Source organism: Protopterus annectens, chromosome 1.part1, assembly GCF_019279795.1.
Source record: "Protopterus annectens isolate FY-2018-M chromosome 1.part1, PAN1.0, whole genome shotgun sequence".
Taxonomy (NCBI): Eukaryota; Metazoa; Chordata; order Ceratodontiformes; family Protopteridae; genus Protopterus; species Protopterus annectens.
Genome location: NC_056726.1, coordinates 780,591,306 through 780,619,183, shown reverse-complemented (window position 1 = coordinate 780,619,183; position 27,878 = coordinate 780,591,306). Strand labels below are relative to the sequence as shown.

General features: G+C 45.6%; 1 protein-coding gene across 2 annotated transcripts in view; it reads right to left on the bottom strand.

Annotated features, from left to right (window-relative positions):
• NOL6 (nucleolar protein 6) overlaps positions 1-27,878 on the bottom strand; it is a 1,772,660-nt gene that overhangs the window by 1,516,693 nt on the left and 228,089 nt on the right. For both annotated transcript variants that reach the window (XM_044078098.1, XM_044078107.1), the window contains exon 7: positions 4,204-4,367. In XM_044078098.1, the coding sequence (XP_043934033.1) occupies positions 4,204-4,367 (164 nt within the window). The remainder of the gene's footprint in view (positions 1-4,203; positions 4,368-27,878) is intronic.

Here is a 27,878-nt window from a genome sequence, read left to right as displayed (position 1 = left end):
TGAAGAGTCTCTGAAAATGAAAAATCCTCAGGGGGAGAAGCAGAAGGAGTAGAATCATCTACATCAGAATCAGAGTAAGGGGAATACTCCTGCAAGTCTTCAGCCGAAGACTCAGAAGCATCCGAACACTGCTCAAAACTCCCAAGCTCAGGTTCCACCCTAGGCCTCTTATCAGGAGGGCATAGAACCTCTAATCATTGTAATCAAATCTTCTGCCATCTTAAGCATATGCTTCTTAGGTACAGACCCTGAAGAACTAGGGGTAACACCTGAAACAAAACCTGGCCTGCCCCTGGGAGAAGCCTTGGAAACAGCAGGGGAGGGTCTAACCACCTTAGGAAGGGAGGGAAGAACAGCTACCTGAGAAGCCCCTTCCGCCTGGCCTACCTCCTGAGAGGTCACATCTTGCAGTAATAAAGTCTCTCCCTGGGATTCCAAAGAAATTTCTGGCTGAACCTCTGGCTCCACCGAGCCCTCTAAAGAACCGACGTCCGGTACAGATGGTTCTTCCAGCCTAGGCTTTGCTGTTTTGTCCTTGCGCTTTTTTGATGAAGCGGGCGTCGGAGCATCCGACGGCATTTTATAATTACACCGCTTCCCAAAAACTAACCTGGCACAATCTAATCTTCTCTTTATAGTGCGTTTGTTAAATCTAGCACAAGAGTGACAGCCAACCACGTCGTGCTCAGGCCCTAAGCAAGGTATACACAAGGTATGGTAATCCCTATGAGGTATCCGTTTCCCACAAGAAATACAGTTATTCACTTTTTCTGACATCCGGTAAAATACTGAGGCAAGAAAAAAACAAAATATTCCCCAACGGGGTACTTAGCCAACTTGGATTCGGTCTGAAACTCCGACTTCGGAAAATCTCAGAACGCCAACCTGCACTTGCAAAACTGCTTCTGCATCGGACCATGCGGCAAAAAAGACTGAGGAAATTACGTCGGTCATGCGCATTTGTACCCTGACGTCCTGACGTCAGACTAATGCGCCTTGACCGACGTCAGCCTAATACTTTGGTATTCGGGCCGACTGGGACATCGGACTACCCAAGTGTCAGGACTGCAGCAATGTGAGATGAAGAACATCATGGAACAAAGGCTACCGGGCCAAAACATGGATGTGAGGAAACTAGTGCCAAACAGCTACTGGTGAGAGAGCCTAGATGGGGGTAAAATGCATGGATCTGACCAGATTCAGAGCCAACAGAGTAGCAATGATCCTCATTTCAATCTGGGCCTTTAGAAACTTCTGCAATAAGCGATTCAAATCAAATTCTTAAGTGTTACTGTAGGATCTGAAAGACCTCACAGTCAAAGCTGAGGAACATCTTGAAGGGGGTTTCTCTATCTTTTTTAGGGGCTATCATTACAATCTAGGAAAACCCTATCTCCAGATCTGGACAAGGGCTATACGCAGGAGTCTAAGCCACATGATCCTTGACTCTTGGAACCTTTGGAGTCAAAGTTGAGAGTTGAAGACTTTGAAGGTCATTTTCTTGGCTCTGAGTGCTTACGCTTTGCAAGCTTTTTCCCCTTCTTTTTGGATACAGTTTGTTCTAGATCAAGCGGAAAGAGATCTTTTACAATTAACTTGTTTTGCCTGTCTGAAAGGGCCCTCGGGCCGAAAGCGCACAAATATCACACTAGGTGTTCAAGTGAGAAATCCCAAAGCATGCCACACATATACCATACTAAGGGGGAATTCTATGTCCACATTACTACACTTTTTAAAACCAGCAGGCTTATCCATTCTGGAGAACGATGAACAACAACCCTAAAGTAACTGTAATGCAAGACTAACAATGCAGCAAACAAAAGATAATTCCCAACAGTACAACAGGAAAGCAGTAACACACACTAGAATCACAGCAAACCACTAACAATTGTAACAGATAACAATAACACTTCTAGTAAAACAAAGTAAACTAAATAGACACCAACATCCACCAAAACAGTGATGCGGCTGAGAGGGAAGGGCCAATGAGAAATCCTAATTTTTTTACTTTCCTAAATGCAAACAAGTAAAACACAAAAATCTCATAAAAGAAAAATCCACCAAGAAGTGTATATATAAGAGGCAAAGCACTTAGATGCCAAGACCTGTGATGTGACTTGAAAGGAGGTAAATAAGATCAGAGCTAGTCAGGAAGGAGCAAGGCATTATGGAGCTATAAAATATTGGAAGGGCTCAAAGCTACAGCACTACATCGTCCAGACTGGATACAAGAGGGGCTCTCAAGGACTCATACGTCAGATCTGTTAAATAGGCTCTACCAGACTTTCAAAGCTGGAAAAAGCCTATAAAAATGTATAAACCATGGGAATGTTTTCAAGCGGAAGCTGCAGTAGTCAGTGAAGTACTCAAACTAACATTTAAAATTTTTCTTAAAGAAGGTGGAAAACTCCAAAGGAGGAATCTCAGACATTTGTAAAGTTGAACACCATGAAGTCCACAGAAGAAAAACAAACAAAAATGTTAGAACCAGTAAAGTCACAAGAAAATAGATCCTATGAGAATTATGTCAAGATCTCCTGTAAGAGGCTTATGAAGTCATGTCTCCAAATAAAGCTCTACTTCAATAAGAACTGTCTCAACTGAAAGACCAGAGACAGTTCCATTAAATAACTCAGATATGTAAGGCCTGCAAAGAAGATATCCAAATATAGGGACAGTTCAACACCTCATTATGACACTAAAGAATAAAAAGTTTAATTTTCTGTAATGTTTATCAAATGTGAACAAGTGGTTTTGTTTAATGCAAAAATACCATATGTTTATGGTAAAATGTGGTAGAATGCAGGCTATGCTCCCTACTGAAATGTCAACAACAAAAAAATGCAGGAGAAGAACAAATAACCGACATCACTTTGTTTTTTCTTTCTACACAGATGGGGAAGCCCCACCCCCACAAACTTTTAGATACTAACTCAGTGATCACCATACCTCAGATAAAGGCAAATATTCCAAGAAATGGACATCATGAACTTAGTAGATGCAAGTTCATTTTTTTGGTCATTCAGTTTCAACATTATAGGACTAACTACAGCGAATCCCAGTATATCAAGCAGTTACCTGCAGCTGTCCAGTTCGATTCTCAGCTAGAGCGTCTTCTGCGTGGAGACATGCGTGAATGGGCGTACCTTTGTTGAAGGTTGTGCGTCAGGGCTGGTAACTCGGCACGTAAAAATCAACTACCAATCATTAGCGGGCCGGAGTTCCGCTGTGGCGACCCCTAACCGGGAAAAGCCGAAAGACAACAACAACCTGCAGATGAGCAGGTTAATTTAAAATTATACCATAATATATACATTTGCATGTACACACAAAAACATACAAGGCCAGATTCCAAAAGAGTTGCTCTCAGTGTAAGTCTGTCCTGATACACTGAGAACAAGTATTTTGGAAAGTGACTTACTTCTGTGTAAGGAATATCTATAAATGTGCTTACACTGGAGGCCAAAATCAAAAACACCTGCTCTCAATGTAAGTGGTCACTTACACTGACAGCAAGTCTTTTGAAATCAGGCCCACATATTTACATGCACATATGTAAAAACATACATATTTAATTATACGCACACAAGCATACAGATACTTATACAAATATAAATATGTATACATATATATATATATATACACCTCAGTATTCAAGTATATGAAACATATCAATTATGTGCAAGTACATGTACAAAATACGCACACACACACACACACACACACACACACACACACACACACACACAATTCCTTGCAGCAAACAGTATAAAACAAGGAGAACAGAAGTTCATGCGGGGACTCTCTATGCTATTTACCCATCATTCTGACAAATACATTACAGTGACAACCATTATTTATGGTACAAGTCATCTCAGACATAATCCTCCTAAAAACTAAGCCAATGATGACTGATACCTGCGTGGTGAAGGATGTTACAAGAATTTGAACTGTTGCCTGCAACTTAATCAACACTACCTTCAGTCCCGAACTCACTCCCATGAGAACACACACACACACAAATTAGCAACCCCTATGCAAAAACAGTTGACCTAAACTAACAGTTTTCAAAAATGAGATAAAAATTAAGAGCTGAATAAAAGCCTTTAATCCTAATTTTAAAGTAGCGGTACAGTGACAAAGAATTTGCAGGACTCTACAACACAATTCATTCAGTTAGAAATGTAAGGCAAAAATTATTACCTTGTCAAGCTCACGCTGCCTTAACCAGACTTTGAGAATGGCAACGCCATCTTTCATGCCAGGGAAATCTGTGGCAGCATTAAAAAGGAAATGGAGGTGCTGCTCCAGGACTAGGTCAGTGAGGATAGAATTGTTATAGTGAGGAGTTGGAGGATCATTTACACCTAGAACAAGGAGGACAGAATTTCAAAACAACCCTTAAACATCCTCCCAATCTGTTAAATCAGAGACATTAACATTACTGTTATTATATGTAACTAACAAAAAATATAAAACAAATCAAGTACGGCAGCTACTGTGAAAGATGCTGGGGAAAAAAACTCACTGTTAGAAAACTGAAGGTCATCTTCATAAACATATTATAAGCCTAAAAACTGACAGGTAACTGATGAAAAATATTCTACCCCTCAAAAGATTTTAATGGTCACAACTAAACACACAAAGAATTTACTGTGACAGTACATCTTCAAGATAATGTCTGGCAGCAACTTATATCATTAAGAAATATCAAAGTTGAAAGTCTGGACGGTCAAAAGAAAAATGTTGCCAGCAGTGTCAGACAGAGGCTACAAAATAATTATGCCACATAATGTACTCACAGTGAAGTATAAAATAGCACTGACCCTCAACCTCTGCGGGTTCCTTTGCATTGCAGATTCAAAATGAGGGTGTGTGTGAGAAATTATTCAACAGCACCCAAGCAGAGATGGAATTCAGACTTGAGCAAAAATACATTTTCAGAAAAATTCTCACCACCACCCCCCCCCCCCCCAAAAAAAATCAGGTCATCATAACCCCATTCCTGATTCACCATGCAAGACCATAAACGTTTTTAGCAACATTCTTCCTAAAGTATAGTAAAAGAAAAACAACTTTTAGACAGTTTCTGATCATGCACTGCCTGCTGTGATATTTCGAAAAGATAAGATTTTATTCTTAATTATCGTCTGCACTTTTGATTTAACATCTCTGTAATCTGTACAACTGTTTTTTACTCTCCTTTTTGCTGTGTGATAGAGCTAAATATCTGTTGGTGTTGACCTCAGTTTGTAGTAAAATCCTTTGTCTAGAGGCCTGTTTTCTTAGTGACAGAAAGTGAACAGAACTGCTTTAATCTAGCCAGGGCATTCCTGCAACTGTTATTGTTTGGATTATTGGTCTGGTTTCTGTGCCTTAAATACCAGTGTTTTAAATCAAATATACCTGTTGCAAGCTGTTGCAGAGAGACTGACTTGCTGCCTGCTGTGATAAGAGTTTATTCTCAGTTATCGTCTGATTTAATATCTCTGTAATCTGCATTGCCGGCTTTAGGCACCAGCGAACCCTACGGTCGCTGGGGGCCCCCAACCACAGCAAGTTATCCTATCCTGATATTTTGTAACATGTCTGTCAAACCAACAAAAGCTAGTACAGCATCCTTGTATACTTAATAAACCACATGGGTAATAACTCATTTATAGATCCTTTAAAATTCAAAGATATTTCTGGTTGTAATAACAGTCTTTTGTCAAGTAACAAGCATCAGAATTCCATTAAAATTTTACCACTGACATAGTGCCCCTGGCTTAGTTAAATACTGCTGGACATTTTCTCCACTAAAACTGAAATCCTAGCCAGCTTTAGGTCCCTACTATACCCGTGGCTGCAGGGGGCCTGCCTTAATCATCGTTGACTATGTGGGGGCCCCACAAAAGCTGCTGCTGGTTGGACAAAAATGAGGAAGAAAAAAAATATGAATTTACTAATTATGCTCTTTAACCTGAACAGGGCTGTGATGTGACCCTGCTAGGATGAAGATGATAATGAACATGAGCAAGGTAAGCAGTAGAGGGATCAGCAGCCCAGAGTGACTTATCACAGAACTCAGAGGTGTAAAAAGAAGGTAACTATAGCTTATGTAGGAGTGTTATACTGTCTAGGAGCAACAAATTAAAATATATTACTGAAGTCATTCTCACAATCACACATCAGCCACATATACATGGGGCTGACAGAGTTAGGGGTGAGGAAACATGCTATGTATATGTATATCAGCAGTCAACTGATATGTATACGACCAAGGCAATTTGAACCTCTGCTTTCATCCCAGTCTAACACCAGAGAGATGCATAGGCAGTGACTGTCTTTTGTGGAGGCGTTAGGGAGACAGGCAGCATTCCTAGATAGGATCTGTGTATCCTCATAGCAACTGGCTTGTTAGTTTATTGTAAGCTACTACTTGTCAGCTTTGAACATAAAGCCTTGGGCACAACTTATGTCTTCCTTGAAAGAAACAAAATAAAAAAGAAATTATTTTATTTTTCATGATGTTTGTTTAGGCCACCATTGGATTAAAATGCTGAGAAAATTCTCCCAAACCATCTGTAAATCTATGGCTTCTTGGGTCCTGGTTTATCTGGGTTACTTCCTAAATGGTTATTACTGTGCTATCTTTGTCAGGAAAGGGCTGTGGAAAGAATGCAAGGACAACTAAAGCTGAACAGCAGCACTGCATTTCTTTCCTTAATCATAATTTCTGTTCAAGCCATTGTTGGATGAAAAGGTTGTATATATATATATATATATATATATATATATATATATATATATATATATATAAAAAAAAAAAAACAACCTTAAAATGCACTTCAGAGTATATAGAAAGTTACGGTTTCTTGAAAAAGCTGAGAGTAAGGCAAAATGTGAGAATAGGAAAAAAAAGGTAATGCGCATGGTATGGGGAGCGCAAAGGGGGGAGGGTCAGAGGAGAGGACTGGAGGGTGTGCGAGGGGTGCCCAAATGGGGAGGGTCAGAGGAAAGGACTGGAGGGTGTGGGAGGGGTGTTGAAACGAATGGCCTAATCATCACTTCATTTAAGTCCAGACCTACCAGTCCTGTACATAGAGTTATTGCAATGCATCATTGTTGCAACTAAATGCCAGTAACTGTGAGTGTCCCTTTGTCAGACAGGTCAACAGAGTGTGGTATATAGGCCTGTTGTAATGTAAGAGCTTGCAGTCACAGGTCTGTCTGTGCGTACTACTCCTAAAAGTTTGCAGCACAAACTAAATGGTTTCTCAGGAGGGGTGGCATTGACAGGATGAGACTTGTACTGGAAGTGCCTAGGGGGCCCCCAACTTGACATTTGCTGGGGGCCCCCAAAATGCTAACACCGACCCTGGTCATCTGTACAACTGTTTTTTACTCTCCTTTTTCTTGCGTGATAGAGATGAAAGTACAGTTGTGTACACTTACCATAAATGTAGATGCTCGAGTGTATTCACTGTTGCAGTCATCACACTTGTGTTATCTGCCTGCAGGTAGCCCTCAGTCGGCCCGAATACCAGACTTAGTATTTCTGTGTCGAATGCTGTCGCTCCAGGACTGACGTCAGGTTGTCAGGGGGTATAAAAACAGGCAGCCAACGCCACTACATCAGTTTACCTTGCCCCAAATGTCAGGAGTCCCCTAAATAGGGAGCTAAGTTATGGTGGGGAAAACACCACCAGTAAAAAGTAAATACCAATACCCCTGAAAGGGGTGAGTAATAACCATAGAGAGTAGAGAGACAAAATCAGGGCACTGGAGGAGGGAAAGCAGGACTGCAACAGAGAGCGAATACACTCGAAATCTACATTTATGGCAAGTGTACACAACTGTACCATGCTCTTCGTGTTTCACTGTTGCAGTCATCACACTTGGGTGGATTCCCAAAGCTGAAGAAAGTTGGAGTAAGTCAAGAAGTGTTAAGGCTGGCTAGTATGCCTTGCAGGACTGCTGTTGCAAAACCTGCCCTAGATTTGGAAAAGATAGGCAGGTGGTAATGCTTGGTGAAGGTGTCTAATGAACTCCAGGTAGCAGCTTCCAGGATGTCCCTGGTAGGGACTCCCCTGAGAAATGCTGTAGAGGTAGAGGTTTCCCTAGTGGAATGTGTTCTCACCCCCTGAAGTGCTGGTTTGCCATGGTGCTTGTAGCAGAAATGGATGCAGTGTGCTATCCATTTGGATATTGTTTGTTTTGAAATGTCCTTGCCCTCTGCCCCTGTTACAAAGCTGACTAGTAACTGGTTAGATTTTCTGAAGGGCTTAGTCCTATCAAGGTAGAATCTGAGCTGTCTGTGCATGTCCAAGGAGTGCAGGATCCTTTCCCCTTTATTTTGAGGATTAGGAAAGAAAGTTGGAAAATGGATGGATTGGTTGAGAGCCACACTGGACACCACTTTAGGCATGAAGGAAGGGTTAGTCCTGAGGAAAACCCTGTCAGCATTGAAAATAATGAAGGGTTCCACAACCATGATTGCTTGCAGCTCAGACACTCTTCTAGCTGAAGTGATGGCCAGAATCAAGGCTGTTTTCCAAGAGAGAAATTTTAAGTCTGCTGACGCAGCAGGTTCAAAGGGGGGGGGTGAGCTTTTCCAGTACAAAGTTAAGGTCCCAAACAGGGGTGGGTGCTCTCCTTGGTGGCCTTAAGTTGTTTGCCCCTCTCAGGAACTGTTTGTTAAGATAGTGTGAAAAGATAGGTGGCTCAGTGTTGTAATGGGCCAAAACGGTTGAGGCATGTATCTTCATGGAGGAGAAGGACAGGCCTTTGTGGAGTAGATCTGCTAAGTAATCCAGGATTAGATGCAGGGAAGGCAGAGTTGTGCCCTCTCTTTTAGGACAGAATCCAGGAACAAAACCTTTTCCACTTATCAGCAAAGGATTTTCTTGTACTGGGTCTTCTGGCTTCAAGAATGACGTCCAGCACCTGCTTGCTTACAGTTGCTGGGGGAGAATTCAAGGAATAAACCAGGCTGCAAGATTTAGGTTTGCAGTTGTGCAGGGTTGGGTTCTCATGTAGGTGCCAGGGTGGCACCGGTGACAGGCTGCACAGGAGTGGGTACCAGTGTTGGCATGGCCAGTCCGGGGCCATCAGAATTGTCCTTGGTCTGTCCTGTCTTATCTTGAGTAATACTCTTAAGAGAAGGGGCAGAGGAGGAAAGGCACAGATTGAGAGATTTACCCATTGAAAAGATAGGGCATCCACTTTCCAGGCCCTGCTGTGAGGATTCCTGGTGCAGAATTTGCTGACCTGGTGGTTGTAGGGGGAGGCAAAGAGCTCCACCCCTGGCGTCCCCCATTTCTGAATCAGAAGGTTGAAGGTGCTGGACTCCAATTGCCACTCGTGTGGGTCTAGGAGATTTCTGCTAAAGTCGTCTGCCAGTGAGTTTTGTTTGCCTGGCAAGAATTGAGCTTGTAGATGGACTTGTATGTCCAAGGCCATGTGCCACAGGGCCATGGCTAACCTGCAGAGTGGGTAGGAGTGGGTTCACCCCTGCTTGCTGATGTAGCACATAACTGTGGTGTTGTCTGGGTTTTTTTAGTAGTAGTTGCCCTGGAAAGAGTGGGGATCTAAAAGCTGTCAGGGTGTTTTGCACCGCTAGCATCTCTCTTTGGTTGATCATCTTCTTCTTTCGGCTGATCCCGTTAGGGGTCACTACAGCAGATCAACTGTTTCCATTTCTTCCTGTCCTCTGCATCTTGCTCTGTCACACCAACACCTGCATGTCCTCTCTCACCACATCCATAAACCTTATCTTAGGCCTTCCTCTTTTCCTGTTACCTGGCAGCTTCATCCTTAGCATCTTTTTCCCAATATACTCTGCATCCCTCCTCAGCACATGTCCAAACCAACGTAATCTTGCCTCTCTGGCTTTGTCTCCAAACCTTCCAACCTGGGCTGACCCTCTAATATACTTATTCCTAATCCTGTCCATCCTCATCACACCCAGTGCAAATCTTAACATCTTCAACTCTGCCACATCAAGCTTGGACTTGCCTTTTTGTCAATGCCACTGTCTCCAACCCATATAACATAGCTGGTCTCACTACCCTCTTGTAGACCTTCCCTTTCACTCTTACTGGTACTCGTCTGTCACAAATCACTCCTGACACTCTTCTCCACCCACTCCATCCTGCCTGTACTCTCTTCTTCACCTCTCTTCCACACTCACCATTACTCTGAACTGTTGATCCCAAGTACTTAAACTCATTCACCTTCGCCACCTCTACGCCCTGTATCCTCACCATTCCTCTACCCTCCCTCTCATTCACACACATTTTCTGTCTTAGTCCTGCTGACCTTCATTCCTCTTCTCTCTAGAGCATATCTCCACCTCTCCAGGGTCTCCTCCACCTGTTTCCTACTCTCACTACAGATCACAATGTCATCTGCAAACATCATAGTCCACGGGGACTCCTGTCTGATCTCGTCTGTCAACCTGTCCGTCACCACTGCAAATAAGAAAGGGCTCAGGGCTGATCCTTGATGTAATCCCACCTCCACCTTAAACGCATCTGTCACTCCCACCGCAGACCTCACTGTCACACTACCCTCGTACAGATCCTGTACCACTCTTACATATTTCTATGACACTCCTGACTTCCTCATACAATACCACAACCCCTCTCTAGGCATCCTGTCATATGCTTTCTCTAAATCCACAAAGACACAATGCAACTCCTCCTGTCCTTCTCTGTACTTCTCCATCAACACTCTCAGAGCAAACATCGCATCTGTAGTGCTCTTTCCTGGCATGAAACCATACTGCTGATCACTAATCATCACCTCCCTTCTTAACCTAGCTTCCACTACTCTTTCCCATAACTTCATGCTGTGACTGATCAGTTTAATCCCTCTGTAGTTACTACAGCTCTGCACATCACCCTTATTCTTAAAAATTGGGACCAAAACACTTTCTCCATTCCTCAGGCATCCTCTCACTTTCCAAGATTTCATTAAACAATCTAGTTAAACTCCACTGCCATTTCACCTAAACACCTCCATGCTCCCACAGGTATGTCATCAGGACCAACAGCCTTTCCGTTCTTCATCCTCTTCATAGCTATCCTTACTTCCTCCTTGCTAATCCACTGCACTTCATGATTCACTATCTGCACATCATCCAACCTTCTCTCCCTCTCATTCTCTTCATTCATAAACCCCTCAAAGTACTCTTTTCATCTGCTCAACACACTCTCCTTGCTTGTGAGTACATTTCCCTCATTATCCTTTATCACCCTTACCTGCTGCACATCTTTACTAGCCCGGTCCCTCTGTCTAGCCAATCGGTACAGGTCCTTTTCTCCCTCCTTAGTGTCCAACCTTTTATAAAACTCTTCATACATACATCTCTCTTTGGGTGATGTGCAGATGAATTTGACTTGGGCTCCAGTGGCCCTGAATGCATTTGCCATCCATATGTGCACCCCAGGCAGAGTCTGATGTGTCTATGGTTGGGGTCTGGGCGGCGTGGGGTTGAGAAAAGGGAGTCCCTTGTTGTGGTAGCATGCATCGGCCCACCAAAGGAACTCTGCCCTTAGACAGGGTATGACAGGAATGACTGTATCCAGGTCCTGAGAAAGTTGGCACCAAAGACTTAAGTACCATTGAAGTTTCCTCGTATGCAGTTTTGCATATGGAATTAGCAGTATACATGAGGCCATGAACCCTAGGGCCTGCAGTATTTTTCTTGAGGATAGCTGGGTTCTGGTGGTCATTTGTTTGAAGTAGGCTGTCAGAAAGACTTGTTTTTCTGAAGTGAGAAATGCCATCTGGGATGTTTTGTCCAAGCTTGCTCCCAGGAATACAATCTTTTGACTGGGTACCAGCTTTGATTTCTTTTCTTTGATGGTGTACCCCAAGGAAGTGAGAAGGTGTTTCACAAATGTCAGGTGCTGCAACAGCAATTCCTGACTGTTCGCTTGAATCAGGCAGTCATCCAAGTACGGGAAAATTTGGACATTTCTCTGCCTGCAGTATGCAATGGCTGGAGCCAGGCATTTTTTGAAAACTGTGGGCGCAGTAAATAAGCCAAAGGGAAGTGCAAAGAACTGATAATGTATAGATCCTGCCCTGAAACATAGATAATTCCTGCATGACTCCCTTATGGGGATGTACAGATAGGCTTCTTTTAAGTCTAGGGCGACTAACCAGACATCCTTAGCCAGCATAGGAAGAAGCTGTTGCAGGGTAAGCATTTTGAATTTTGGTACCACCAGGAAGGTGTTGAGAATTGAAAGATCCATGATTGGGTGCCAAGAGCCCTCTTTCCTGGGTACCAGGAAGAGTCTGGAAGAGAATCCTTCATCCCTCTGTTCTACTGGAACCGGCTGAATAGCTCTGATACTGAGCAGGGAAGCTACTTGGCTTTGAGCCTCTGCCCACTTGTTTGGAGGAAGGTCTGGAAACCCGCTTGGGGTATGCAGTGAATGGAAATAAAATTTGTACCCCTGGCATACAACATTGAGGACCTACTGGTCCTGTGTGATGGACATCCAATTTTTTGCATGAAGGGCAAGTTTTCTTCCTAGGGGCACAAGCAATTGGGCAGGGCTGGGGAGAGGAGTAAAGTCGTCATTGTGAGCTTTTTCCGTAAGGAGGTGGCTTACCACTCCCTGCTTTAGCAGTGGGGGCACTCCATTGCTTAGATCTCTGCATACCCCGAGATTGAAGTCTGGGTGGTCTGTTTCCCCTGGGTCTGGTTTGAGAAGGCCTGGAGGGGGCTGGAAAGGACCAGTGTTTGGAAGGGCAATGCCTACTGAATCTAGGGGGTTGCACTTGAAAGAATTCTTTAACAGTCTGCATAGACTTAGCTTTTTCTTCCATCTTTTTAAGAACCTCTTCTGCTTTGGTGCCAAACAAACTGTTCTTGTTCAAAGAAGCGTCTAGTAACTTTTATTTGACATGGCTTGACAAGGTCTGTTCCTTGAGCCAAGCATGTCTTCTCAGTACAGATCCAGTGACTACTGCCCAGCAAGATGCTTCTAGGGTGTCAAAGCCACATTGCAAAGTATGCTTACTGACTTGGCTTGCAGAGTCCATAAGCTCCTGCAATTATTTTCTGCACAGTCTATAAAGGTTGTGACTTTTTGTTTAATACGTTCCATAATATGCATCATCAACTACAGTTAGCACAGGTGGTATGGCTAAAGGCCTATGCTGTGGCAAGTGTAAGAAAGTCCTAAGTCTTTTTCTAGAATCAGAAAAATCCTGACCCTGCCATTGAAAGTGTTCCCTCAGAGTGTAAAGTTTCCCCAAAGGAAAATTCCTCTGGAGGGGAAGCAGAAGGGATAGAGTCTTCTGCATCAGAGTCCTCATAAGGTGAGTATGGCCCTTCGTGATGGTCTGACAAATCAGATCCATCTGAGGAGTAGTCAGAGGAGAGAGGTTCAGGGGGTTCAGTCCTGGGCCTTTTGTCAGGAGGAGGTTGGGAGGCCCTGTCTGGGTGAGGTTGGGAACCCCTAATCAGAGAAATAAGGTCCTCAGCAAGACTGAGAATCTGGGTACTTGAGGAAGGTCTCTGTGAGGTTGATTTTGCAGGTAAAGCTTTAGTAATTTTAGCTGCTTTAGCCCTGGAGAAGGCCTTAATAGACATAGAAGCAGGGGGCCTAGCTGCCCCACGTGCAGGAGTGGAAATGTCCAAAGGAATGGTGTCGGACAATTCGTGCACCTGCTTCTTTGGAAGGATTTCTGTAGCCGACTCGGCGGGCCTCGCTGGCCTCGGTTGTCGGAGGTATGATTCGGCAGAAGGAAGAACTGAGGCCTCGGTTTCAGCGAAACCGAGACACTCATGAGGCCTAACCGTGGTTTCAGCCGAAACCGCTGCAGCGTCGGTCCTTTTCCTGCGTTTTTGGCTAAATGCGTAGTCGGAGTCTCCGACGGCATTTTATATGCAAAAGCGGATCCAAAAAACTCTTCTGCAAACTAAGAGTCCGTCGGTTGAAGGAGGCACAGGCTAAACAGGCTGATACGTCGTGGTCTGGGCCTAAGCAAGTAAGGCAGTAGGAATGGAAATCCTTATGAGGTATTTGTTTCCCACAAGTTAAACAATTATTTACTTTGTCTGACATCGGCTGAGGCAAGAAAGAGTCCCCAACGGGGTACTTAGCTTTTTAGAAGTCTTCGGTAGCTGAATCTCTGGATCTGACCGACCGGCACTTGCGAACAGCTTCTGCTTCGGGCACCGCGCAGCAAGAAAGACTGAGGAAAATGGCATTGGCTGATGCCTTTATACCCCAGCAGCTGTGACGTCGGGGAAGATGCGACATCAGCCGAGGCCAGACCCAGACTTTGGAATCCGGCCGACTGAAGGGCTGCCTGAGGCAGGACAACCCATATGTTATGACTGCAGATGCATCCTTGAAGGACATCTGACAATTCAATTCCCTAATAGCAAGAGTTGCAGAGATATATATCTTCTTACCCCATCTGTCCAAAGCTCTGGAATCCCTGCCCGACAGGGTGGGATTCTTGGCTGTAGTAGCCTTGATACCGTTAGGCCCTTGGGAAATGATCTCTGGGTCAGCAGTAGGATTCTTGAAAAGAAATCTGTGAGTGTTAGGTACGCTGTAGTACTTGTCTGGTTTCCTAGTGGCAGGAGGTAAAGTGCCAGGAGTAAGACTGAATTCCACAAAAATATCATCAACATCCAGGACAGGGGGCAATGCTAACGGCCTATGTTGAGGCAACTCTAGGAATTCTCGAGTCTTTTTTTGGACGGAGGATAGCCTTGGCATTCCCAGTGGAAATGCTCTCTTAAGGTATGCAAGGATTCACCAAAAGGAAAATCCTCTGGAGGGGAGGCACAGGGAATGGATTCCTCTGCATCTGAATCTTCATAAGCAGATAAGGGAATGTCTTCATAATCAGAAATCTGAGAGTCATCGGACTCCTGATCTGTAGAAGCTGAAGGGGACTGGTCTCTTTCTCTTAGCAGGGGAAGGCTGACTTCCCATAAACCAGCGTAATAAGGTCTTCTGCCATTCTAAGCATTTGTTTTTGTTGCATGGCAGCAGGTGCATGCGCTTTGGTAGTCTGTTTTCTAGGCATAGTGTGTACTCTGGGACTAAGAAACTCGGTAGTTTTGGTTAAAAAAGTCGTCAGTTTGGGTTGAACATCGGTTGAGCAAAGAACTGCCTCAGAAGCCGGTGCCTGCACAGCGGTTCCGGACCCATCCAAGTAGAGACATCCACAGGTTCCATAGTCGAAGAAGAGTCTCGTGGCATACCGGACTCCGAATGGGTCTCGGTAGAGGCCTACGAATCCACTGAAGTGGGCATCAGGGGCTGCGAAAGCGCCTCACTCAGTACCGGTGGACTGGCGACTAGCTTAACGGAAGCATTGTCGGCAGCTTTGGACCTATGCAGTCTGTCTCTGTCTTTAGCCTTATGTTTTTTTCAGAATATCGGTAGTCGGATGGCTTACAGAAGCCATTTCAGAAAACGGAGATAGAGAGCGAAAGAATTTAGTGACAAAGAGAGCCCGGCGACAAATGGTTCGGGGGTTAAACAAGGCACAAAACCAACAGGAAGGAACGTCGTGGTCTGGGCCTAAACAGGTGACGCAGTAAGAATGACAATCTCTGTGAGGTATTTGCTTTCCACAGGCAAGACTTTTTTCAACATCGGTTAGAGTAAGAAAAAAGGATCTCCAACGGGGTACTTAGCTTTAGAAGACTTCAGGATTATTCAATTCGTAAACAAAAATTCAGGTAGCGGCTGACCGGCACTTGCGAACTGCTTCTGCTTCAGGCTCCTCGGCAAGAGAGACTGATGTAATGGCGTCGGCTGCCTGCTTTTACACCCCTAACTACCTGATGTCAGTCCTGGAGCGACAGCATCCGACACAGAAATACTAAGTCTATGGTATTTGGGCCGACTGAGGGCTACCTGCAGGCAGATAACCCAAGTGTGACGACTGCAACAGTGAAACACGAAGAACATTACCTGTTAGTGTTGACCTCAGTTTGCAGTGAAATCCTTTGTCTAGAGGCTTATCTGTTTTCTTAGTGAGAATAGTGAACAGAACTTTTAGTTATGTACTTACCATAACTTTAGATGTATGGGATCCATCTCACCTACATTCTGTACTGATGGGTTCGGAGCCGAGGCACGCTATACTATAGAACGAAGTCTCTTATTGGCTGAGCTATCCCACATCCCAGGATGCACCACCACTGCTTACCCAGATCTTGTTTGTCCGCTCACATGCACACACACATAGACTGTTGATATAATATTGCCAGGTGTTTCAAGATGAAACAGCTGAACTTGAACCGTCCGGTCTCTTCTGATCTCCAAGGCAGGGGGAAGGAGGGTGGGTTATTAGGAATGTAGGCGAGATGGATCCCATACATCTAAAGTTATGGTAAGTACATAACTAAAAAATGTAATGTGATCCTATCTCGCCTACATTCTGTACTGATGGGACAGCGTCCCTAGCACCTGATTCCTGGGTGGCTCACTGGAAAACACTCATGAGAACTGTGGAACCGAAGGAAGCTCGCCCCCGAGATGCCACGTCTAATTTGTAATGAGAAATTAAGGTGTGAGGAGAAGACCACGTAGCCGCAGCACAAATGTCACTAATGGCAAGCTTAGAATGAAAAGCTGCCGAAGTAGCCATAGCCCTTGTAGAATGAGCTTTCACTGTAGTTGTAAGCTCTTTATTAGAAATGAAGTAAGTATGACTGATACAGTCTCTGATCCACTTGGCAATAGTGACTTTTGTGACGGCTTTGCCCAATTTATTGTCCGAAAAGGACACAAACAACTGATCTGTTTTCCGTGCTTGGTGCGTCCTATCCAAATAGAAGTGCAATTGTCTGTGAACATCCAAGGTGTGAAAGATGTATTCCGCTCTGTTTGAGTACTTTGGGAAGAAAACTGGAAGTTCCAATGACTGTTGTAGACAAAAACTAGAACAAACCTTAGGAAGAAAGGATGGATTCAGTCTGAGGGATACTCTATCCTTGTGAAAAACCAGGTATGGTGGTTTGACACATAGGGCTTGAAGTTCCAAAACTCTCCTGGCTGATGTAATTGCAACTAATAAAGCAGTCTTCCAAGAAAGAAATTTCAAGTCACAAGTTGCTGCCGGTTCAAAGGGGGAAGAGGTCAAAGCACCTAACACCACATTAAGGTCCCACGGTGGAGCGGGATGAGATATTGGGGGCCGTAGCAGCCCAGCACCTTTCATGAAGGCTTTACACAACTTGTTGCTCATCAAAGGTGGTTCTATGCTCTCATGAAAATTGGAAATAGCTGCCAATTGAACCTTGATGGTAGAGATCGAACAACCTTGACTGAACAGAGAAGCTAAAAACTTCAGAAACTCTGACACCGGGACAGTTATGGGATCTAATCCCCGGAGTTGGGCCCAAATAGCAAATCTCTTCCATTTGCTGTTATACATTTTCTTAGTAGAAGTCTTGTGGGCAGAGGACAAGATATGTATGACTTCCAAGTCCAAAGCATGGTTCCTGACTATGGTCGGAAGAGGAGGAGCCAAGCTGTTAACCTCAACGAGTGGAGGGACTGATGAAGCTGTCCCGACTGATGGGTCAAGAGATCCGGAACTTGGTCCAGGAACCATGGACCGTCCAGTGCATATTTCCGAAGAAAGGGAAACCAGACTTGACGAGGCCAGAATGGGGCAACTAAAATCATTTTGCTCTCCAAGCGAATCGCCTTCTGGATCACCTTGGGAAGAAGGGGAACCGGTGGAAAGGCGTATAGCAGGCCGGTGGGCCAAGCTTGGACTAGGGCGTCCTTGGGAATCTCCCCCGGAACTGGGGTGAGAGAAGAACTGTTGGCATTTCGTGTTGAGGGGGGTTGCGAAAAGGTCGCAACAAGGAGTTCCCCATCTTCTGAAAATCTGAGTTGCCACTCTGTCATTCAGAGACCACTCGTGAGGGGAGAGAATAGTTCTGCTCAGTCTGTCGGCTATCACATTGGATCTCCCTGGAATGTGTGTTGCTACCAGAAAACGTTTGGTTGCAATCGCCCAATCCCATACTTTCATGGCCTCTCTGCAAAGGGGGTAGGATCTGGTCCCTCCCTGCTTGTTCAGGTACCAGACTACTGACATGTTGTCGGACTGAATGGCAATCATGCCCTGGGGGAGGTAATCGTGTAGTGCTTGCAGCGATAGAAGCACCACCCTCATTTCTAGTATGTTGATGTGAAGGAGACTCTCGTCAGAATGCCACTTGCCTTGGACTGACCTGCCCAGGTAATGTCCCCCCCACCCCGTCTGGGAGGTGTCCGTAGTCAATGTGGCTACTGGAGGTGGTGGAACGAAGGGTCGCCCCTGATCCAGGTTGGAGGAAAGAAGCCACCAACGAAGGTCCTGTTTGCACGTCTCTGTGATCAGAATGTGGTGACTGAGAGGGAGATCCTGATAAGACCACTGGACTGACAGGAGCCACTGGAGAATCCTCATATGTAACCTTGCCAAGGGGACTAGGAGAACGGTGGCCGACATGGAACCTAACAGTTGTAGGACCATCCTGGCTTGGGCTCGGCGTTTGAGGAGCAAGGCTCAAACTTGAGACTGTAATGTTTCTATCCTCTCTGTAGGAAGATAGACCCGCATTTGCTTTGAATCTATCTCTACTCCGATAAACCGTATGCGCTGAGATGGCAGCAACACAGACTTTGTCCAATTGAAGGTGATTCCTAGGGAGTTGCCTAGAGATATAGTGGCTGCTAGGTTTTGCAAGAATAGACGCCTGGAGGTGGCAGTTAGGAGCCAGTCATCTAGGTATGGAAACACCTGGAATCCTAGACTTCTCAGGTGAGCAGTCACCACCGCCAAACATTTGGTGAACACCCTGGGGGCTGTGGTGAGACCAAAGGGCAGTGCACGGAACTGGAAATGACTGTCTCCCAGGCTGAAGCGCAAGTGTCTCCTGGACGCCTGATCTATCAGGATGTGATAATAAGCGTCCTTGAGATCTATGGAGCACATCCAAACACCTTTCTCCAGCAGCGGGAGAATGGATTGCAAGGTGACCATCCGGAACTTGGACTTCTTGACTGATCGATTTAGCTTGCTGAGATCCAAACTGGGCCTCAAGTCCCCGGTCTTTTTTGGCACCAAAAAGAATCTTGAGTAAGTCCCTAATCCGGTCTGGCCTGCGGGGACCGGTTGGATGACTCCTTTTTGAAGCAGCTTTGAGATTTCGATGGCTGCAAGATCCCGTTGACTAGGTGGCGGGTCCGGGATTTTTCAGGATGGAGGGGGGGTTGAGAAAAGGGGAAGGTGTAACCTCCGGCAATGATTCAGAGCACCCATCGGTCCTGAGTGATACTTTCCCAGGCCTTTAGGTGCTTGAATGACCCCGACTGGCTCCGGAGCTGCACAGTCGGGCAATCCTTCAGGGATGCTGGAAGGTTGAGGAGCCACGAAAGGACTCGCGGTCTCCAGTGTTGTGGGGGCCTCCGCCGCCTCTGGGACGGCATCTTCCTGAAAAATTTCCCCCTCCTCTGCCTCTAGAAGGGGGATCGCCCTGCTGTGAAGAGTAAGGCTTTTGAGATTTACAGAACCACATTTTCCCCCCTCTTCTAGCCTTGGGATAAGGCCTGAAGGGAGTGGAAAACCGTGCCCCTACGGCAGTCAAAGTCTTACCCTTATTCACAGCGAGTCAAGGTGTCCTTTACCTTGGGTCCAAACAGAGAGGACCCATCGAAGGGACCGTTGGCAAAGGAAGACTTGAAGGCTTCCGCAAAATGACACAGGCAAAGCCAGGCTTGTCTCTGTAGAGCAACACCTGTTCCCGCCGCTCTGCTTGCCCCCTCGGCTGCATATGAAATGAGCCTCATGGACGAGTTCGATAACGATGATAGGGTAGCCAGCTGAGAGCTAACCGTCTGGGCCAACTGCTCAGGTAGGTCACCAGAGAGGGTATCTGAAAGTTCCTTGACCAGATCCCTCTGAAGTCTGGTGAAGTGCGTCAGATAATTCAGAGACCTTAAAGTAAAGGTTGCTGAAGTTAGGGTGCGCTTCCCGTACCGATCCATGCTCCTGGACTCTATTAGGAGGATGGACGGATGTTGAAGCCTCTGCCACATCTTGCTGGGTAGCAGATGCCACCACTAGGGCATCTACAGCCACACCTTTGGAGAGAAAATCCTTTTCGGGGGGGGGGGGGGCTGAAAGAAATTTATTGGGGCAAGCTGGCACCGGTTCCACAGAATCCGGGTGTTCCCACGCCCTTCGAGAGATCAAATCCAGAAGCTCATCGAAGGGCGGAGACACCCAGGAGGCGGAGGGCTGAGCCCCGAAGGCCTTGAGGAATACAGAGTCCTCAGCGGAAGGGGGTTTGGACTGCCAGTTGCCTCGTTGCTTCAGGATTTCCAAAACGTCCGCAAAGGAGACATCATCCGAGGACGACTTGGGGGACCCCTCCGTATCATCGAGGTTGGTGTCCGAGGTGAGAGACTCATCAGGGGAGTCGACGTGCTTCCTCTTGCACGGTCTCTTCCTTGGAGGTTCCTCCGAAGACGCTTCGAAGGGACCTTCAGGAAGGAGGGAACCCCCAATGGGGGTGACCTCAGGCCCCAGGGCTCCGCTGTCTTGAGACAAGTGGACTACAAAGGAACCAGTCTCCGTGCCAAGGGAAGGTGCCGGTGAGACGGTGGAGGTGGCCAAAGAAGATTTGGCCAAAGCACTCCTCATGGCCCTGAAGGCGGGACCCCCAGAGTCCTGGGAAGGTCCGGCTCCCGAGGCCACAACAGTAGATGGCACTCCCGCAGCCGACGCACCGAGAGGGAGGCTCGGAACTGAAAAAAAATCGGTCCCGAAGCATCACCCCCGGGGCCGACCGAGGAGGTCCATGTACCGAACTCCGACCCGAAGGGCAGGGTTGGAGTAAGGGTCGGAGCCGACCCGAAAACCTCCACCGGCTCCACCAGCACCGACTCCAACGGTGCCGAGGCTGTTGGAGGAGGAACCAAGACAACAGGGTGGGCAACCGGCTCCGGAGCCGACTGGGCTGGAGCCTAAACCAACTTTTGGAAGACTGGAGACTGAAACAGCCTTTGAAGTACCCTGTCTATGTCTGAATCCGACATCCTCGAAGACCAAGAGGAGATCGAACGAGTTCGAGTCGACTTCTCCACCGGTTCCGAAGGACTGGGGGACCGGCTCCGAATAGTTTCGATAAATATCGGTGCAGAGGGAGACTCCACAACCAATGCAATTTCCCTCGGAGCCGAAGTGGACTTGGCCGAGGAAGAGTCTGAGCGGGCAACTCTCATCGGCTCAAGACAGTGGAGCCGATGAAGGTGACCCGCCCTCAAGCTCTGCCGTCGGCTCCAAGCCAGAGGAGTCGAGGCTGGAGGCATCGAGGCAGACCGTTCCGCCCTCGGCTCCGAAGTCCGTGGAGCCGATGGAGAAGCCTGCCGAGATTTCTTTGTAGCTGGTTCCGACGGGCTGGTCGGAGCAGACGATTTCTTTTTCTTAGAAGGTGAAGAGGAAGAAGATAAAGCCTCCTCAAAAGAAGGGGTAATAAGCCCTTTTAAAATCAATTTGTTTTTCCTCTCTTGGAGGACCCGGGAGGAAAAAGCGTGACAAATGCTGCATGACTCCTGAAGATGTTTAGGGCCTAAAAAAAGAGTGATCGTCCGTTATGGACATTTTGTAGCTGCATTTAGAGCATTTTTTGAACACAGATGGTCTGTGCTCTTTCGACATGTTGTTTACACACAATCACTACCACAGGAAAAAAAAAACTTTAACCAAATTTTGCTTAAAGAAAATGTTTGACTGAGGACAAGACCCCTCTAACAGAAAACGGGATTACTTGACCAACTAGACTACAATACCACAACAAGACTCACACTAAGTAGTTTCAAACACGCGCGAGGGCAAGGCCCCTCTAACTTAAACGGGATCCTTTCCCTCAAAATAAAGACAAATTTCACCACAAAAATAACTCAATCTCAAGACACACAACAACGATAGCTGTTAAAACAGCTTTTGGGTAGATTAGCCAAAAATTCCTGACAGAAATTCTTTAAGAAATAAGCACTTAGCTCAGCCAAGTCAGAGACCACGTCTTTGCTGTAAAGCGGCAAAAGAGATCTGGGGAAGCAGTGGTGGTGCATCCTGGGATGTGGGATAGCTCAGCCAATAAGAGACTTCGTTCTATAGTATAGCGTGCCGAGTCGGAGCCGAGGATCAGCTCCGAACCCATCAGTACAGAATGTAGGCGAGATAGGATCACATTACATCTGGTTTAATCTAGCCAAGGCATTCCTGCAACAGTTATTGCTTGGAGAATTGGTCTGGTTTCTGTGCCTTAAATAGCCAGTGTTTTAAATCAGATATACCTGTTGCTCAAACAGTTGCAGAGAGACTGACTTACTGCCAGCTGTGAAATTTAGGTTCATAGGTAGGTACTAGGCTATCGGCCCAAGGGCCTAAGTAAGCCCAGCCAACAAAGTTCCTTGGCTTACGCCAACCCAAGAAAATTAATTTCCTGTGCCCCTGTCAAGCAGAGCCACAGAAGTGATCCCCGGGGTGTATTTTCTATTTCCCATCCACTCATCAAGATTTTTCTTGAAGAGTGTTAATGAGGAACTTTGCTTGACGTAGAAGGGTAGCTTGTTCCAGAGTATTAGAAAAGATAAGAGTTTATTCTCAATTATCGTCTGCACTTTTGATTTAATATCTCTGTAAGCTGCACAACTGTTTTTTACTCTCCTTTTTGTTGTGTGATAGAGTTGAATATCCTGTTAGTGTTGACCTCAGTTTGTAGTGAAATCCATTGTCTAGAGGCCTGTTTTCTTAGTGAGAGAAAGTGAACAGAACTGCCTTAATCTAGCCAGGGCATTCCTGCAACTGTTATCATTTGGATAATTGGTCTGGTTTCTGTGCCTTAAATAGCCAGTGTTTTATATCAGATATACCTGTTGCTCAAGCTGTTGCAGAGAGACCGACTTACTGCCTGCTGTTATATGCAGAAAAGATAAGAGTTTATTCTCAATTATCATCTGCACTAGTGATTTAATATCTCTGTAATCTATACAACTATTTTTTCCCCACCCTCACATCCAGTTCTTGTGGTAGTCTTATGTCTTAGTGGCTTTGACTTGCCCTCCTCTGGTATAAAGTTGATACTGGACACTCCCCCCAGTCACACTACATCAGCTCATTCTACTGTTAATAGTGAGAAATTAGCAAAGGCCCACCCCCTTTAGCTTCTGCATACTGAATTAATATCTCATCTTCTGTCTCTTCACTTTCTACTTAAAATAAATAAATAAATAAATCTGAGTGGTGCTCTTCAATTTTTCTCTTAGATCTGCTAGTTCTATGCTCTCCTGCACTTTTACAGGTTCCTAGGTAGGTACTAGGCTATCGGCCCTAGGGCCCAGCCAAAAAGGTACCCTGGCTTTTGCCACCCAAGAAAATTATTTTCCTGTGCCACTGTCGAGCAGAGCCACAGAAGTGATCCCTGGGATGAATTTCCTATCTCCCATCCAATCATCAAGATTTTTCTTGAAGAGTACTAATGAGGAGCATTGTTTGATATAGATGGGTAGTTAATTCCTGTGTATGGGAAGTCTCTGGGAGAGGAATCTATCCCTCCAGCATGTTCTGTTTATTGTGGTGACAAGGTTTAGGTCACTAGAGCTCGGAGGGATTGGGACTTCTTTAAGTGGAGCATGTCCAAAAGCTCTTGGGTTTGACATAGCTTTGTATGTTAGGCAGAGATCACCTCTGAGTAGGCGATATGCGACGGAGTAAAGCTGGAGGTTTTTGAGACAGTCTGCATAGGGCATCTGTTTGAGGCTGGTAATCCTTTTTGTGAGGTATTTCTGCAGCCTTTCCAGTTGTTGTAGAGGTCTTGTGAGGTACATACCAAAAGGGACGCTGTACTCTATAATGGGTCTAATGACTGATGAGTAGAGGGAAACAATGACCTCTTTTTTTCTGGATGAGAAACCTTTTGTGATGAGGTGTGCCACGTAGAAGGATTTCCTGACTACTGTGGTGATGTGATTATCAAAGGAGAGTTTACTGTCCACCTGCGTCCCAAGGTCTCTTATCACACTTTCGGTGTTAAGTATACTACTGCCTATGCTGTAGTTCATGGGTACAGAGTTTTTACCAAAGGGGATGACAATGTACTTTTTGGCATTGAGCTTGAGGCCATGACTTTGACACCAGGCATCTGTCTCAGTGAGGCCCTTTTGCAGGATGTCCACATCATTATGAGTTTCGATTATGGCTCCTAGTTTGCAGTCATCTGCGAACTTCGTTAGCCAAAGACCTTCTGTGTTAGCCTGTACTTCAGAGAAGTAGATACCAAACAGGAGAGGACCCATGACAGAACCCTGTGGTACTCTGATCTGAAGTCGGATTTGGAGTCTGCTACTTTCACAGTGTGGGTTCTCTGTCAGTGAGCCAGTTGGCAACCCATCTTGTGACATAGGGATTTATACCTAGTTTAGCGAGCTTATCTAGAATTCCAGAGTAGGGGATGGTGTTGAAAGCCTTGGCAAGATCTAGGTAGGCTGTGTGAACCACCTTACCCTCGTCTACGGCTTTGGTGACTGCTTCAAAGAAGTCTATCAGGTTTAGGAGACATGATCTGCCTTTTACTAACCCGAACTGGGTGGGGTCCAGAGTTTGGAGATTACCAATGTCTTTGTTTATAAGTTCCATGATAATACGTTCCATGGCCTTGCAGACCAGGCTCATCAGGCTAATGGGGCAGTAGTTCCCGGGGTCCATAGTGGCTTCCCTCTTGTGGAGTGGGATAACCGTCACTGTGTGCCATTCAGCGGGCACAAAGCCTGAGGTGAGGCTATGATTGACCATGGTACTTAGCTGGGGTGCCAGTTCGTTCTGTAGTTCGTGTAGAATGCAGCCTGTGATGTTGCCTGTTCCCATGGATGCTATGTTCCTGGCTTTGAAGAGTGTGGTTTTTACCTGTGCAGCCGTGATTACAGGAACTCTGCTTCCGGTATAGAGATGTGCTCTTTAGGGGGTGAGAGGGGGGTAAAGTTAGCACTGAACCTATCTGCCAGGATGTTGGCAATATCAGTTGGGTCTGTATATTTAGTGCCATTGTGCTGTAACTCAGAGTAGATATGAGTATTGCCACTGAGATTCTTGACATAGCTGTAGAATGCTTTGTGGTTGTCTTTAGAATCAGTGGCGATTTTGTTTTCGTAACTAGCTTTGGAGGATTTTATCAGGGATCTCAGCTTCTTACAGAAGCTCACCAGGGAGCTCCTCCACTCATGGGATTTTGCTCTCTTTTGCAACAGTTTCTTCCTTCTGTTGTACAATTTGTTTATAGCAGGGGACCACCAGATTGGCTTTCTTTTTTTGGAGGATAGAGTCTTGGTTATGTCTGGGATAGCACGATCCATGCACTCATGTAAGTGCTTATAAAGTGCAATTGTGTAGGATTCAGTAGTCAACTGTATTGTCCATCTGCATGGGTGTCATGAGGTCCACCACTTCTATCTTAAGAAGCATGAAGTTGGCTTTGGAGAAATTTTTTCCGTGGTTTCCTTAATGGGGGGGCAGGATGTGGATATCTAGAGTAATTAGCTTATGGTCGAATCGGACCAATGAGGCATTGACTTCAGGTGTGGACCACCGGTCACTCATGTTGGTAATGACTAGATCTAGGATATTGTTGCCCCTGGTGGGGGTGTGGATAAGTTGATCCAGGGCACTGGAGTTTATGAATTCCAGAAAGCGTTGAGCTAAGGAACTGGTACACGAGTAGTTTTACCAGTTAATGGTGGGGTAGTTGAAATCGCCCATTATTAGGGTGTTTGGTTGAACCCTAATATTTTCCAGTACATCAAGAAAAGAGGAGTGGGAATCCTGGGGCATGGTGGGGGATCTGTAGCAAGCTACAGTTTGGATTGCAGTTTTGCCCAGAGTTAGTTGCACTTGGAAAACCTTGGCTGCATTATGCTGAGCAACTAGCCTGGAGATGTGGATATCCTTAATGAATATGGACACACCTCCGCCCTTGGTGTTCTGGTCTTGGTTACATGGCCGAAAAGTGTGGTATGAGTTATAGCCTGGTAGTGCAGAAGTGCTCTCTGGAGCCTTGAACCAGGTCTCAGTCACTGCACAGATATCGATGTTCTCCATTTTATGGAGTGTCTCGAGTGAGTGCATTTTCAGATTTAGACTTCTAGCATTGAGTAGCATCACCCTCAGTTTTTGCTTGCCTGCTCCTGTTATGGTGGTGAATTTGTCATTCGAACCTTGTCTAAAAAAGGCACTATAGGGGCAGCAAGAACCTTAGCCAGTATCTGAAATCCCAGGGGTGACAGGTAAAGCATCATGTCTGTTGACCATGTCATCCCAGGCAGACAGATACTGGATCCCTTTAGAATGACACCAGAAGCTTAGCCAATTGTTGAAGTCAATCATTTGGTCCTTGTACTGCGGTATCATTCTGGGTGATGGCAGAATGCTACTCAGGGCGAGGGTCATACCTGCCTAGGCTACAAGATCGGAGAGCTCTTCCATGTCTCTTTTCATGTAGTCCAGGGAGGTACGTCTCAGGTCTATCACACCAACATGGACAATGACAGTCATATCTGTACTTGTTGTGGAGTGACCTGAGTGCGTTGGTTATGTGGCAGATCCTGGCACCCGACAGGCAGCTGACAGTCACCTTCTCCTTGTTTAGCCTGGTGAGTGGGACATCAGTGTGCCTGACTATAGAGTCACCTATGACTAGTGTGTTGGGTACGTTGTTTTGCCTTACTGGCTGTGGTTGAGTGGCACACTGAGTCTGTGGGCTATGTGTCATTTGGGTTGTGTTGGGGGGTGGAGGTCGCTTGCATTTCTGCTTTGAAGGTCTCTGTTGCTTGAGCAGATTATTACTGAGAGCCTCCGCGAATGTTTTTGTGTTTCTATGTGTGGATTTTGGTGGAGTAGGTTTAGTGAGACTATGTGATGAGTGTGGCGTGGTGCAAGTGTTTACCTTCTCCTCTTGACTGTCAACTTCAGTCTTGGTTGGAGAGAGCTTTACCTCCAGTTTGGCTAGATAAGTGCATCTCTCACAGGTTGTAGTGTTGGGTGGTGGGAGGAGAGGGTTGTCTGTATACATGAGGCAATTTCTACATTGCCCCAAGACGCCCAGATTCATCAGATAGACAGGAGAGAACACTGGGAGCTGACCCTTGGACATGCCTGAATAAAAAAACTATTTTCCTCTAGATAAATGAGGAAAGTGAGTACAAGAGCTGTTTTTCTCTAAGCAAGTGAGGAAAGTAAGTACCAAAACTGTTTTCCTCTAGTTAATGAGGAAGATTGAGTGCTGTAGTAATTAGTAGGTTATTTAGTACTTGCAACAAGTTCTGAACAAGTGCTAATCACAAATAAGCAAACTCAAGTGCTAAAATTAAGAATCTGTATCTGGACTAGCAAGTTACAGGAAAGGGGGAAACAAGTGTGAATGCGGGCTTTTAAATCAGAAAGTTGAGAGAGATGGAAAAACTGCTGAAACGGCCAATACCTACAATTTCTGGGCCAGAACCACTCCTAATGTGGTAGATAGGTTACCTAGTGCTTACCATTCCCACTGATAAGCTAGAAGGCTTCCCTCCAACACAGAGAGCTTGGTGGGCTCAGAAGCTTACATACAGTCCTGGATACAGCAAATCTGAATCTGGACTACACTAGTTACAGGAAAAGTAGGAAACAAGCTTAGATTTTTTTTTGTTTTTTTTTTATACAGAAAAGTAGCTAAAACAGCAGTAAAAACAATTCAAATGCAGTGCAAGCTAGCACACTTGAGTATGTAGCAATGTTAGACTAAACAGTTTAAAAAAATTAAATTAAATTAAAATGACTAAAAACAAGTGCAGAAGGAGTCTATTAGG